This window comes from Colius striatus, chromosome 5 (genome assembly GCF_028858725.1).
Source record: "Colius striatus isolate bColStr4 chromosome 5, bColStr4.1.hap1, whole genome shotgun sequence".
Lineage (NCBI taxonomy): Eukaryota > Metazoa > Chordata > Aves > Coliiformes > Coliidae > Colius > Colius striatus.
Genome location: NC_084763.1, coordinates 30,029,515 through 30,045,377, shown reverse-complemented (window position 1 = coordinate 30,045,377; position 15,863 = coordinate 30,029,515). Strand labels below are relative to the sequence as shown.

Genomic DNA, 15,863 nt, shown 5'->3' with positions numbered 1-15,863 from the left:
AAACACAATTAAACTATTGGATAGAAAATGAGAGCTGTGCTCTGGCATTCCCATCTGGGATTTAAAAAAAAAAAAAAGAAAAAAAGAAAAAGCCCATCAGCAAGAACAAGCTCTAAAAACTCTTTATATTCTGATACAAGCAGCTGACAAAAACAAGACAGAGGTGCTGTCTAAGTAAAACGCCCAGCAGGATAAGAGCCCTGGCTACCAGGTTAGGCCAGTTGAGCTCTGCTACGTTGACTTTTTGAGGTTATTTTTCCCTTCTCATTTTCGAATAGGTAAAAACTGTCCATTTGCAGCAAGTGAGGGTGATTTTTATTTTTTTTAATTATTATTTTATAGCACGGCTTTAGGGCACAAAGGAAGGTATTTCGGCTGAGCTTCGCAGGCATGATAAAGACTGTACCTCAGGCAGCTCGCACCGCACCGAACCGCGCGGCCGCAGCGGGGACGGGATCGGCAGCAGAAGCGGGGACGGGATGGGGCGCGGGGTCGAAGCCGATGCCGGGCCGCGGGCTGCCCACCCGAGTAGGCTGCCGGGTGGGGCCGGGTCCGCTCCTCCCCGTCCCGCCCGCGGGGCCGGGCTGCCCCGCGCTATGAAAAGGCGGTGCAGGGGAGCGGGTGGTGCCGTCTGGTGCTGCAGCGATGGTTCCAGCCCGTCCGACGCCAGCAGCTTTCGCCGAGGCCGGGCAGCAGAGCGGGCTGCAGGTGTGGCGTGTGGAGCAACTGGAGCTGGTGCCGGTGCCCGCCAGCCGCCACGGCGACTTCTTCGTGGGGGATGCATACCTGGTGCTGCACACTACCCGCCGCGCCGCCGCCACCGCCTACCGCCTCCACTACTGGCTCGGTAGGCACCGCCGGGGCAGCTCGGCTGCGCGCCGGGGCTCCTCCGGCCTCGTGGGGTCCGCAGAGGAGTCTTTCCCCGGCCGCTTTTCGGAAGGGCCGCGTGCGTGAAGCTTCCAAGTTGAGAAAACTTCATTGTTGCTTCTTAATGGAAGTAGGGTTGCAGCCAGGGATGCGGGCGAGCCTCCCTGCCTCGGATGTGGTAGTGCTAAGGGGCTGCGGGAATGAGGCAGGGCGGCACGGCAGAAAGGGGAACGTGTGTTTGCTTCGTGATGATAGCTTGGAAAAGAGGTGAAGGGTTAAAATCAAGTCTCGGTTGCATCCACCTGCCATTCACAAGATTAATCCTCCTCTTGCTCTGAAGAGTTTTCTTGCCTCTGTGCGTTCTAGAACCGAAAATTCATCTCGACTAGCTCTCTGTGGCAGTGTTGCAATACTTTGTTTCCACATGTTGCTGTCTTCAGCTAGGCTAATTTTGTTTTCCGATGATACAGAGAGGCAAAGTCACCAGGTTTTCTGTAAAACCTCTTCTCTTCAGTATCAGTCTGCCAGCTTAGTAAAGAAAGCCCTTTCTAGAGCATCTGGAAACAAAATAGAAGTCTGACATAGGATACATTTTAGGTGACTTCCTCATTTTTGGATGTCTCTTGAGACATCTTTGTCTAGTGACCATATCATCCGACCACAGTGATGACTGTGTAGCTGCTTGAGATCTTTAACTTGATTCTTGTTTCACCATCATAAGGTTTGTGTTTGTAGGCAATTATCTGGGTGAATGCCCATAAAAACAGATCAATGTGTATTAACATTAATGTGTTTAAATTGCTGTGGTTCTCATTGTATTTTCAGATGCATTGAAAAAGAATAGCAGGTAAGGCTGGGATTGTTTCTGCATAAATGATTGAGGCTTGTTTAGTTCTGCATGTGTTATGAGTTATCCAGCTGGCATGTGGAATACTGTCATACCCTGACAGGAGTATAATCATAGACAGCAGTGTAAATGAATTTCTGGCAGATGTTCTTATGTCAACAGCACTGATAATTAATAGCAAATTTTGACTATTTAACCTTTGCTAATGAAGTTAGAACTATTTATGTAGTAGGTAGGTATAGTAGTCCCAGGGAAACATGCAAAGACTTTGCAACTGAAAGTGAAGTCCAAACAGTGACTAGCATTTACACTGAAACGTCTCTCCTATTGGCTAAAGACCTTTACTCATACGTGGTGTTGCACATATTGTGCTGATAAGGTGATAATCAGATACTGTGAATAGCTCCAGGTAATTTGGGCAGACATTGTTCTTATGTAGCTGGCAGGTTGGCAGCAGAGCAGCTAACTGCCGGGAAATCCCTTCCTGCTTGTGAAATAGTTTAGTAGTGAGGTGAAGATGTTCAAATGCTGCTGTGAGCTTAATAGCAACAGGAGACCAGAACTTCATACAGGGTGTATGGGTAAAGGCAGTCACATCCCAGACAAAAGTTTTAATTATTTTGGTATTTTTGCTGACTGATTCTTACCACTGTTACATACACCAAACTTGCTTCCTCATGAGTAAAGGTATAACCTCTGGGTCAGCAAGATTTCAGTAGAGTCTTTCTGAAGACTTCCCATAAGCTGTCTCTGAACAATCATTACCAGTCAGACTTAGGGATGGAAAGAATTCTTGTGAAGTTAGGTTGTTGGAAACCCTAATGACTTTGAGCTGAAATACCTACAAGGGTCTTGTCATATGGTGACATGGTCTCACTCCTGCCTGTCATCTGTGGCATGTGTTATTGTGTGGACCTTGTATGGTGGCTTTGATTCTGAATTCACAAAAAAAATACCTCAAATTCAGTATAAAAGCAGAGCATTGATTTTTCATATTATACAGTGGCAAACTTCCTCCTAATACTTTGCATGGATATACCCAAAGTTTTAGAAAACAGGGTAGATGGGAGAAAACATGGGAGGATGTTCTGTGACCTTGATGGGCTGACAGTCTCATGCTGTGACTGTCATCCTAGGGTTAAAGTGAAGAAAAGAGTTGTTCTTTAAGCTTGAAGCTGTTTATGTGAAAGGCACAGTTTTACCAAGCATCTTACATATGGTGAAGTGTTGTCCAGGTGAGTTATTTCTGAACAAGCTAATTAAGTGCTGCAATGATGTTGGCATGGCTAAGCAATCAATATGGATCTGTGTTGTGGTAGCTATATACATTTTAAACTTTAATCAGAGATCCTGTCTAGATGGTCTTCACAGTTATCATGGTTTAGGCCCATCAAAGAACAAAAAAAACCACGATTAGCTTCAAGTACCAAAGACCTGAGAATTGTCAAAGGGCAGGGAGGGCTTAATTTCCACTTATGGTCAAAACTGACCAGGCTACTCGGCTTGGAGATGAAAACAGAAAATAATTTAATCGAACACCAACTGAAGCATAACCATAAAACCCCAAAACGTAACCAAAATAAAACAAGAGTGGTACAATGATGAAGAGCACAACCAGCTCTATAAGACCACCTTCTCTCCACCCTTCCCCTCTTCCTGGACCCAGAGCCCTGATCCCAGTTCTTTTCCTCCTCCCCTCACTGAATGGCTCAGGAGGGCAGGGAATGGGGGTTTCAGTCAGTCTATTCTCAATGGCTTCTGCCGTTTGTCTCTCCTCAGGGCAGATGGGCTCTTTGCTGGTCCTCCCTGCACCTCCATAGGGTACCTCACACAACTGGCAGCCCTGCACGGGCTGCTCTGATGTGTGTTCATCCCAAAGGCTGCAGCTCCTCTCTGCCTCTTGTGTGGGGCTGCTCTGTGGCACGCAGGCTCTCCAGCACGGCCTGTGCCATGGCTGCCTCCTCACAGTCTCCTGCCCATGTGGGCGCACTCACCCAGAGCTGCTGGTGGCTCTCAGTCCTGCCATTGCCCTCCATGGGTTGGAGTGGCACAGTGGAGTTCTCACCACGGGTTGCAGAGGGGTCTCTGGTCTAGTGCTCCTCCTTCTCTGACTGGGGTTTGTGTGGTCACCTCCATCTTGTACCGCTCTTACACTTCCTTCCAAGCCCCTCAAATTCCTGCCCCTAAATAATGATTGCAGAGGTGCCAGATTGGCCCAGCTGGGCCAGAGGTGGGTCTGAACCCAAGAGCCAGGGGAAAATCCGAGAACTCTTTACCGGGTCTTCACTGCAACCCCCTCCCCCTGTTACCAAGCAAAAGCAGCTCCTTGCTAAACCATGACGACTGTCTACATGTTTTAGAAACTGAACTACTAATCCTAAGGGAGCTGTCTTGATTTGAAACTGTCACTGGCAGAAATGGCATGTACTGTGCCAGTACAAGGCTACTTGTTGGAGTAAGACTGGCTCTGCCTTACTTAGTATCTTTAATAAAATTATGCAAAGTGTTTTTTGACTATTTTATAACCCTTGTCCCCAGAGATTAAGTGATAAGACCTATCTATGTGAACCAGAATCTAATCTGGTAAAAATCTAGTTTTCCTATATACTCTGTTTTATTTATAGCTGTTGGTGCATCAGAAGATAGGGTAAACCTGTTTTTCATACAAGCTTGAATAACCTACACTTGGATTGGTGCTTACTTGTGGTTTTTTTTTTTTTTTTAAACAGGATTTCACTGAGTGTTTTATTGCATAGCAGCTGTGAGACTGAGTCTAGTAGTGGTTCTTATCTCTAAGACTATTCCGAAACCAGTTTTCTTTGACCTTGAACTCTGTTGTGTAAATAGCAAGCAATAAACCTGAAGAATCTAGTCCTAATGGACATGTATAACCTTATTAAAACAAACCAAACAAACCCCCAGAACTTTGCCACCAACTTTAAGGTGGCACTCAGATCTGAGAAAGCATTTGCCATGCAACAAGTTCTTCCACCAATAAGTAATGGATTTTTTTTTTTCAGAAGTTCCTGCTTTCAGTATATTTTTTTACCTTTTTTTGGGCAGGCCTTATGTTCTTCTCTTCCTTATGCCTTCATTATTCTCTGGATCCCTTTCCTAATTTCATTCCTGATGGTTTTTGAAGGCTTCCATTGTATCTCTGCCCTCACAAAAGCTATGGTGATGGCAGTGGTGATATGATGATACTGCTCCTGGGAGAAACATGGTTGTTGGTGGGCAGAAGGGAGTCCTCTTGTGGCATTTGCACAGTTGGGTTATGAATAAGGCACTCATCCTCCCTAAGAGAGGAGCTAGGTTAGTTATCCCCTTAGGCATCTCTGGCTTCCCTCTCCTTTATTATTTGTTTTTATTAATGTTTATTCTTTCCTAGTACTTTACAGTCAGGCTTTTGGTGACACCAAAGATTCACTACACAGTGAGGTGATGCCAACACCTCAATACACACTTCTCCTTTCTCACGGCCGGAGAGGTATCTCTACCTGACTGCCTCGGACTCTCTGCTGGTTTTTCTACTTAGTCACCTAGAAGCAAGAAAATGGTTAATGTTCATGAGAAGCTGCTCTTGAGAACTGTTGCTTGTATACCAGCATCTTCCTCTTATTTAGAAAGAAAAACTAAATGGAAAACCATGCTTTTCTTTACTCTTCAAAAGTTCTTGAGAAGCCTATTTTTTGAGACTTGATCCTACTTGAATTTTTCTTGAAACAATCAAATTTCAGAAAGCGTTAATAAAAAATGTCAGAAGTGGTGTTTTAGTATACAGCCTACTTTGCGGTATGATCAGGCCATCAACACTCCAGGTAATGCAGCCATTTTACCACAGTCCTGGGAAGAGGCTAATCTCTGAGAGGTACAAAACAGTGTGACCTCATGAAGTAAATATCTGAGCCCCAAAGCTGCATTTTTTTTTCCAGTGGTACCAGACAATAAAAGATATCTAAGCAAAATACCTTTGCTTGCATTATAGTGTAAAGAGGACTGCTTTTGAATTTTTTTTAACTTTATGACTTGGTAAGTTGTTCTTTGCATAAATACATAGTTTACCATGTAATCAGTCCTTTGACATGACCTTCAACTTTGCACTTCAACTCGAAGTCCAGAGATGATTATTTAAGAGTCTTGCCGTGCTAAACTTGCTTAATTAAAAATACACCCTTGTTCAAGGAGGCTGAGGGAAGACAAACTTAACTATTTTTCACTTTTTGCTTATAAAGACAGTTCTACAGGCAGTTAAGAAATGATCTGGATGGTCATGCATTTCGTGGTAAAGGAGGTTATGATGTAGCACTTTATTGCAACATACATATGGGTTGTACAGCTTGCTGAAGGCAGTGTCTGATTGTCACAAAATTTCTCCAAGAGAAGTCAAACTTATATTAGTGCTTCATGGACATAATACTTCATCTTATTTCAGGGAAAGAATGTACCCAGGATGAAAGCACAGCTGCAGCTATCTTTGCTGTTCAAATGGATGACTATTTAGGAGGGAAGCCTGTGCAGAGTAGAGAAATTCAAGGATACGAGTCTACTGAATTTGTGGCCTACTTCAAAGGAGGAATTAAATACAAGGTAAAGAGCTAGCTGTCAAAATGTCTTCTAGAAGTATGTGTAACATTGTCCCTCTATTAAAATTTTTTTTTTTTGCTTTGAAATTTTTTAAATTTTCCACTTGTTTTTTAATGCATGGTGGTTTTAGATCTGAACTACTGATCTTGTGCTATAGAGTCCCAGTACTTGTACAGAAAACAGCATCTTGTGTACTAGTGCCTCTTCTGATATATGCTAACCTTTCCCAATATTTTTTCCCCCCAAATCAAACTATCCTAAGGTTTCATACTTGTGTGTCTAAAGCAGCTTTCGTTAGGGACTGTCTGTGTTTGGGAGGCAGTAAATCTCCAAGAAACTATTTCTATGTTGTAGAATGAATCATTTTATTCAGATGTAGAATGCAATGTACTTCACTGGTTAAAAACATGAATGGAGTGGAAAAGACCAAAACCTCACTTTGACTAAAAATAGTGCCTTTGCAGTCCTACTATAGATTTTTGCTTTGAGGTAGATACAAAATTGTTATGAAAAGTATTTGAGATTTACTTTTTTTTTGAAAGCTGTAGCATCAGCCTCCTTGTTTTGTCACCTCTAGAACTGGAAGGGAACTTTTTTTGCAAAATCTGTGTTTTAAGAATGAAGTAATGTATCTCCTGATAATCTCCCCATAGTAGGAGCTCTGGGAGCCACTACTCAGTCAGCGTTTTTTTCTCATCATGGAAATTTGTGACTTGTTATGGCCTACATAACCAATTCAAAGCTTTTAACTCCACTTGTCTAAGAGCTCGACAGTGACCTGCTCACTCCTTACTTTTTTTTTTTTTCCTTTCTAACTGCAAGAGCCACTTTCTCTTCCACCCCAAGGTCTGGGTCTCCCAGGGGAGTGGAGAATACTGCCTAAGAGGCAGATAGCCAAGACAGTGTACAGGAATAAGTTATCCTTAAACCTATACTTTATAAATCAACAGTTTGGTCTCATTTCCTCTGGTTTTGGTACTTTTTGCTAAGTTGCTTCCTCAGTTGCAAATACCCCTTTCAGAAAATTCAACTGCTGTGGAATTACCCCTCCTTCTGCACATAACCAGGCACTAAAACCACCCAAACCTCTTAGACCTGGGAAAACTTATCCAGCAGCTGCATATTCCTCTGCTTTTCCTCAGTCCTTATTTGACAACTTACCAACTTTTGTCCTAACAGTGTGGTTCAGTACTACCTGAACCTCTGGATGCAGGAGAGTGCTGTAAATCCTGTGTTTTCTGTTTCCCATTTGTCTGAGAACCCTTTGAAGCAGAGTGACATCTGTTTCCTCACATAAATGTTCAAACCTGAGAGTTCATCAGCAGCAGTGTTCCCCATGTTTGTCTGGTCTGTGGTCAGCACTGTAAACAGCGTATTATTTTGGTTCATCTCTTGCTGCATAAACTATTTCTTTTTTTCCCCCTTGCTAGCTCCTCATCTGTAGCAAAAAGTTAAGTTTGCAGAAATCAAGCTGAAATAAAGCTTTCTGCTTTGTTTTGTTTTATTCAGGCAGGTGGTGTTGCCTCTGGATTTAATCATGTTGTTACTAATGATATGAGTGCCCAGAGGCTCCTGCATATCAAGGGCCGGAGAGTTGTAAGAGCCACAGAAGTCCCCCTGGCTTGGACCAGCTTCAACAAAGGAGATTGTTTCATTATTGACCTTGGAACTGTAAGTCTTTCCTAGAGCAAAACACACTGAAAATTGAAATGCAGCATCCTTAAGGTCTGAATCGTCCCATAAAATGTACAACTATTTTTTTCACTCACTCAAACTAACAGAACCTGCTTTGGAAAATCAGTTTTAGTATCAGAGCACATTGAAAGCTGAGATGTAGTCCACACTAATTAGATGGTAGTTGTTAATTTGAAGTTATTCCCATGCCTGATACACTGACACAAACTGTTTTCTTTGATATACTTTTAATTTTATCTGCAAGGCAAGATCTGCTGTTAGTCTTAACTGTAGTACTTCACAAGGAAGTGGTCAGCTACTTCAGCAAGATCTCAGAGACTAGTTCCCTGACCTACTGAAAAAGGAGCTCTTCTGAACTCATGTTATCGATTTGGCTGTTTCTTCTGAGAAGCATCCATTGTTGTGATAATTGGTGATATTGGTATCCAATAGCCATATCAATTATGGCTGTTAGCTTTATCATGCTTAGCCACCTTCAGATAGAGCAACCACCAGTGTTTGCCTAACATCATCCTGATCCTCCTATGGCACTGTGGTCTGATCAGCCAAAACAGCCAAGTGATTGGTATCCAAACAGCTATTTCTCCATGTCAATTGGTATTACGGATGCTTAGAAAACTCATATCATCTGTTCCCTTTCAGAATTAACCCATCTGAACAGTGATCCAAGAAGTTGCTTTTGCAGTTAGGCTGCCACATGGCTTGAGTTTTCTGATTTGGAAATAACTTTCCATAAGCACCTTGTGGAACTGTGTGTACTTCATGAATTTGTCTTGTCCTGACCCTACATTATGCAGCAGTTAACCCAGTTTATCTAAATGATACTGGAGAAATGCAATGAGTATACAGTGGTGTTACAATGTATAGCTTGGAGTTCATCCCTTTTGATGTGAGAAGATCCCTTTTGTTAAGAAGAGAGCTCTGTACATGAGGCAATTTAAATATAATATGGTTTTACAGTCCTGATTCCTAATACGGAAGGTACATGATAAGCCTAATTTTTTAGTATAACATATCTCTGTTGTTTTTATTTCCTGTTTCACAAGACAGAAGTCAAGCAGCAATGCAACCTTGTGCCTTTGTAGGAAGAAAGATTAGATGTGAAAAACATCTATATCTCTTCTTTACCATGCCAACAGAAATGTTAGTCAGATCACATGATTAAGAACAGTTCTTGATCTTGTCATGCCAATGGTATATGAGGGATGGGTTTTCTTGAATGTATTAAGAAAACAAATGTTTCACCATCCAGAAATTTGTAATGATTGCATCACAGGCTATTATGTAAACTAGATCTTTCTTGTAGGAGACGAAAAGGCAATGTGTGACATACTTCAGAATGAAGATGTGTAAGTCTAGTGAAATGCCTATGGAGAAATAGGTGTGGTAGAAAATACAATCACAGTGGCAATCTTGAGCAAGTTCTAGAATAATTATATTTCAAACTGAAATAATTGTATTTTGAATCACAGACTCTTTTCACAACTAGAGTTCCATTTGCAAATAAGTGAGTCTTTAGAAGAGGTCTTAATTGAATTTAGACGTCCTTTAAAAAAATAATTTGGCTCAAGTAAATTCCTTTACTTAAGATTCATTTAATTTCAAATATTAAATAGGGTTGCTTTTGAGCCCTGGAATTTATCACAGGGCACTACTGAACGATTGTCTGAGAATAAGGGGTAGTAATTGCATAAAATAATGAGCTTATGGTCAGCGCTTTTAATACTAGATTATTGTAGCATGCCAAATAAGATGAATTTCCAAGATGTACTTACTCCAGTTTCTCAGTTAACCAGAAGGATGGTCTCCAAGGCACTGCAAAACTGCTTCTGCTGTCCATTTCCTGTTATATTTTATCAATCAACTCGTTATGAAAAATCATTTTGGTTTTCCCATTGAGCTCGATTACTGCAATATTTTTAAACCTATGCCTTGAACAGATAAGGGAAAATTAATGGAAGGTAATAATCAGGTTTAAAATAATTATTTGCCACTGAGATTTCACTCCTGATAATAATGTCTTAAGCTGGAAATGCACAGAAGCACTTTCCACAATCTTCACATATTCACTGTTCAGGTTCTGATAGCTACTTTGTACCTAGATATGTTATTAAGCCATATTTAAAGTACTTCAAATGTTTTGCCCAGGTTTGGTCTTGCCTCTTTTCAACTTTCGACTAGGCTGAGCAGAAAATAGCTGCAGAAGACAAAGAAAACACTCTTTAACAGTCATTAGGTACCAGTAATGTGTAAAGACCTTTTTATTCAGTCTTCTCTAAGACTATAAGACTATAACATGTATGTTGTGACCACATTGATGTTCTAGCACAGTTGAGTGATCTAGGAGGGTGTTTGAGGTGCCAGACCTTGATATTTATTCATTTTTTTTTTCTATGAGAGGCTTCCATGCCACCTCCATGATGAAGCTGGAGACCTCATGTAAGAGACGGTATCATAGGGCAGACAAGATAAGTGCAGGGCAGTTGCTGAGAAGTCATTGGTATAGCCTTGGGTTAAAGTACACTTGACCTTATCAGGTGCCGCTTAGTGTGTCCTGTCCTGGCATAGCTGTGCTCAAGCCCTCCCAGAAGCCATGAACTTCTACCATATTTCCCATCCCGTGTTTTGACTGGAGGATGCTAAGCTCCTCCTGGTTTCCCATCTGAGAGGCACCAAGATGAATTTAGCAGTTTTTGGCCATAAATTGTCTGGCATTGCTCTGTGCTGTCTCCTTTACCTCTAGATGCAGCTCTCCCTGCATCACCCCATCCTCCAGCCACCTCCCCTTAGCTGCATCTGTCTTACTTCCTCTATCACCAAGACAAATTCTTAAAACAGCAAAGAGCATGAAAGGACATGGAAAATGACTGTTGAAGGGAAGGAAAACAGATTAATCATTGTGTCATTCAGTGAATTAAACACACATTGTTTCCCAGGATGTGTTAGTATTATCCAGATGTGTATGTTAATATAGCATAGCTATGTCTATTTTTTAAGATGTGCTAAAGATTTTATATCTTTTGTCATTTTTCTTAGTGATCAGGTCTTGTGAAGTTCACCCTACACACATTGGTGCACAGTGGTGATGTACAAAATGTGAATATTGTGATGTGTTCTTAACTTGGGTAGTTATTGAAACAGGGAGCAGAAGTAATGGGAGTATCAATACAATGAAAACAACATGAAGTGACCAGCCAACTTTGTTGAAATCTTCTCATGTGAGTTTGGAAAGCTTTACTGTATGAAGGCTGTCTAAAGTATCCTCAGTAACCAGGCAAAATGTTCTTTATTCATTTGTTCAGATAGAGCTTTGTCTCTGTCTGACTTCTTAACGGGAGATACCAGCAGTGCTGTAAGCCAAGTGACTGCAGAGAGCAGGGAGAGGGCTGTGCATGGTATGGTAAGTACCAACTAGTTCTGCACTTGAGCCTGAGGCTGGAAAGTTTTGTCATTTGTAATGTCAAAGGTCTGCTAATGAAATATTACCCATCCTCCCAAAGGAAGAATGCAGACAGTGAAGTGTTAACTATATCTCAGCTTCAGTGGAGACTGCACTCAGTTGTCCATTCTTCCCATTCCTATAGTGGGGCCTATTCAACTGATTTATAAGCAGTCAAGAAAGAGGTTTCTGGTTTGAAATGTAGGAGATTGCAGTGTGCTTTAAAACAACTTGTTGAGCCATACAACAATCAATGTATGTACTTGTCAAGGGCTAAATGAATCACAAATGAAATTTATGTTGGTAGAACTCAAAAGTATGAGACTGAATAAAGCTGTTGTGATCATGTATCTGTCACTATGCTCCTACTTGAACTGCCATAATAGGTATGTCAAATCAAAAGGAAAGATTGCTATCTTGCACACAGATGCTAGAAAAAAAAATGCATGAAACAAAATGGCTAGCTTTTATTAGGCAGCCACTTTTCATAAAAACTGTAGGTTAATTTGCTGTAGATTAAAGTGCTAATAAAAAGAAAATGACCTTCTGCTTTTTAACAGTAGAAGACCGAGAGGACAGGTACTTGCTTTAAGGTTATGACTACAAGGTATGATTCAGCATCACATTACAACTTTAAATATAGTTGTGGTTTTGCTTGCTTCTCTAACCTCCCTGCCTTCTTGCCTGCACTATCTCTTCTAGGTAGCTTTGCTTCTCTTCCTTTACAGAAACCAGTTCACAAACAGCGTATTAATAACTTTAATAAAGTCACTGCCTGGATTTAAACAGGAAGAACAGATTCTTGCATGTTGTTTGTCACCAATGTTCCCTTTCTAGCTGCTTTCCCTGGCACTAACAATTGTACTTTTTCCATGTTTTTCATTCACATGCTTCTCCTGCAACTAATTTTTTCCCCCAGCTGAGAGTTAAAGTACTGCTTGTGCTGTAGCAGGGAGTTGCCAAACAAATAGCAGAGCTTGAAGAGCTAAACTGCTTTTGTTCTTTATTAACTTTATGTATTTATTAACAGTTTAAGAATGTGGTTAAATCTGTGCACACTATATCTTTAGTATGAAAACATCTAATTTTTCTGTAAATCTGTGAAATAATTTTTACAGCTCCAGTAGTGTAAACTCCAGCTTATTATTTTAAATCACTATATTCCTGGTATTCACCTTTTAATGCACTGTGCTATAGCAACACCCATTCCTAGAACATACTAGCAAAACAGGTGTGAGAGGAAAAATGAATGTGCTAAATGTAGGACTGTGGTATATCTGATTTATTCTGACAATTTGTTCCAGTTGAATCAAATGGAAGGCTCCAAGACTGGTTACAAAGACACTATTTGTAATTACACCAGGGCCAGGTTCAAGGTGGCCTCAGCAGCATTCTGGCTGAATGAGTTTAGAGTTTGTTTTGGATTATCAAAACTCCACAACTTTCAATGGTTCACTTTATTACTTTCAACAAATGTAAAAGGAAGATTTTATGAATAGGGGAAATTATTTTTTTTCCTTGCCTGTGACAAGAATTAAAAACAGTCAAGATGGGGAAAAAACATAGAATAATTTAAGGACGAAAATGTCTGCAGAAGACTATATTAATCTGGTTGAATACAAACGTTCTCTTAATATATTATGTTAGATCCTAAAAAAGTGGAATGTCAGTAAACTGACAAAGTGCTGTGTCCTAGTCACTTTCATTTGTTTTATTGTTATTTCCTCCACCATTTGGACCTTTTTCTTTATTTAGCACTATATGCTAAAAATAAAAGCTCCACATTCTCTCTGTTTTATTTCCAAAAACTTGATATTTGAATAACCAAGGTACTATGCATTTGTTTTACAAATACTTCTACTGAGAACTGAAGGCAGTGGAAACACTTCTGCTTTTTGCAGCTCATAATAAAATGTTTTTTCCAGGTCTGTTTGTATTTTGCACTGGCATTTTTCCTTTAAATCTGTTTCATTTGAGAGACTAGGCTTTAACAAAGAACAATTTTAGCTAAAATGAACTCTTACTTTATCAGAACAGCTGTTTACTAATGTCTGTGAAGAAAATGGAGTCTCAGCTGGATGCATGCTTATGATTTTCATAGTAGCATGATACGAGCTTTAAGAGTGTGATAAAATAGTAGCATGTCTAAAAACTTTGCCCATATTTGTGAACGTTCAGTCTGCCTCTAGCTTTACTAGTTTTTTCCTACTTCCCTCAAGTATCTTAGGTTTGCTCATGTGGGAGTGTTAGGCTCCTTTGGGCACTACTGCATCACAGATCCTCTCTTCCTGACCCACCTTTCTTTACAGTTCTCATCAACCTTTATTCTGCCTACATACTGTGAAACCACTATAGTGGCTTCTGTGTTATGCTTAATTTGACAGGACTCTGATCTGCTTCTACCTAAAACAGAGGCAGCTAAACCCGAGAGGAATCAAGTCAGTAATTAGAAACCTTTTCTTGCTTTTAGTCTTCTTGTAGGAGTTGTGGAGGTAAAGAGAACATGCTATGGTGTTTTCCATGAGTGAGCAGATTTAGCTGAAGGTCTCTGCACTAAGCCCCTCTGCTTCATAGTTGTGCCTCTGTACCTATTATCTTCTCTTCCTCTAAACCAGAACAACATTCTGACTGACATATATTAAGTCAGCATAAGTTACATGACGCTGACATGACAGGATCTACACTATAGGTTTAGCAGACTTTCAACTAAGAGTAGTAATTTGGTTTTGAGATGTAATTACATTCTGGGAGCATGTTCTGGTGCAGATGAGGGCAAAGGTGGACAAGTTTTGGGTGCATCAGGGCCTGCCAACAAATAATGAAGGCTTGTGATACTTGTCTTAAGCATTCACTAAGGAAAGACTTTTAATCTTTATTTTAAGATTAATAAGAGTTAATCTCTTAAACATTTTACTGTTATTTTTTCTACCAAAACTGAAGCTTCATAACCAGTTGGCTTCAAATTAGAGTTCTGAGAAATATTTGTTTAGTTTTTCAATGTCTCTTAGTGTAGGAGAATGCAATCAGCAATTACAGTATGGGTCTGGCAATTACTAGTTATTTTTTAAAAAATACAGGTTTAAAACACTCCCGTTCAAGACATGTTTGTAACTAAACAAAATTGAATTTTTCACAGATTCAAGTTTCTTGGCTTTTGCTTTCATTGTCCTGGCTAAGATTAACAGAAAAGACACCAGGAGGCAGAGTCTATTTTCATTTGCCTTCAAACTGAGCAGGCTGCCAGTTGAATACAGAGGTAGCTGTGTATTAGAAGGGAATATTTATTTTTATGTCACTTCTGAAATAGGCAAGCAAAAACCCTTTTTGTTTGTTTTTCCTCCTCTTGCTCTAAATGCCATTCATGACTGGAATAGTAAGGCAGAAGATGTACTTTCATAATCACCCTTCATACAGAGGAAAGTGCCAGGGTGCCCTGAGTAAGAGTTACACTAGCCATGCATAATCATTCTGCTGCACATTTCTGTATAGAAGCTGAATGTTGGATCATTTTTAATCTCATGTGACTTGCTCAAGGTCATTCCACTAGCCAGAAGCTATCAGGAATAAAAGCAGTGAGTCCTGCTACTCTACAAATATGAGACAAAACTGTGTTGTCCCCAAGTTGTGCAGGTGAGGACTGACCTTACTGTAACTGCAGTGTGCATGGCACAGACCTGGTTTGCCTTCCTGACCTTCCTCAGAAGCTCTATGATGTTCATTGCAATTATTCATAACATTTTTTTGTCCTCAGCTCCTGATCATCCTGCTGTGTTCCAACAAATATATTAGTATCAGCAACCATTAATATCAGGCAGCAGAATAGCTCTCTTCCATAGCATCTCAATCTCTTAAAGAGGTTAAAATAAATAAATACTGCTAGCACAAACTTCTGAAAATAAACTGGGCTTGGGACAGGAATTACTGATGAATGAAGTTCTTTTTTTTTCAGGGGAGTGAATACTTAAAGTCTATTTTTATTTTAAGGGGAACATTTGTCAGACTGCCAATTCAAAATAAGGTTAGCGAAACAAGCCTAAAAATAGTGAAGGTGTAGTACAGCTAAGAAACTGTGAAACTACTGACCTAAAGCTAAACACTGCATTATGGCCCTAGCTGAGCACTTTTTGTACACACACACACACACATATATATATATATATATATATATGTCTAAAACTAAATACATGAATAGTAAAATACTAGCCAAAAGTTCAGTGATTTTTTTTGGACACAATTAGAGAAATAGCTGACTGTATTTGAGGTAAATCCAGATCTAAGTATTAGATTTGTCAAGAAGTGACTTTAACTTTTAAAAATCTTTTTCTGACTTTAAATTGTTCAAATACAGTCTGCCTGGAGGTTGAAATGGATGAGTTATAACAAGAAGACAAACTTTTAAATATCCAACTGAACTTTACCGTGAGGCCTCAA

At 40.2% G+C, this 15,863-nt stretch overlaps 1 protein-coding gene across 1 annotated transcript in view; it reads left to right on the top strand.

Annotated features, from left to right (window-relative positions):
• The first annotated feature begins 639 nt into the window (after positions 1-639).
• SCIN (scinderin) overlaps positions 640-15,863 on the top strand; it is a 53,899-nt gene continuing 38,675 nt past the window's right edge. The window contains exons 1-3 of the mRNA XM_061996960.1: positions 640-847; positions 6,147-6,301; positions 7,808-7,969. Of these exons, the coding sequence (XP_061852944.1) occupies positions 646-847; positions 6,147-6,301; positions 7,808-7,969 (519 nt within the window). The 5' untranslated portion in view covers positions 640-645. The remainder of the gene's footprint in view (positions 848-6,146; positions 6,302-7,807; positions 7,970-15,863) is intronic.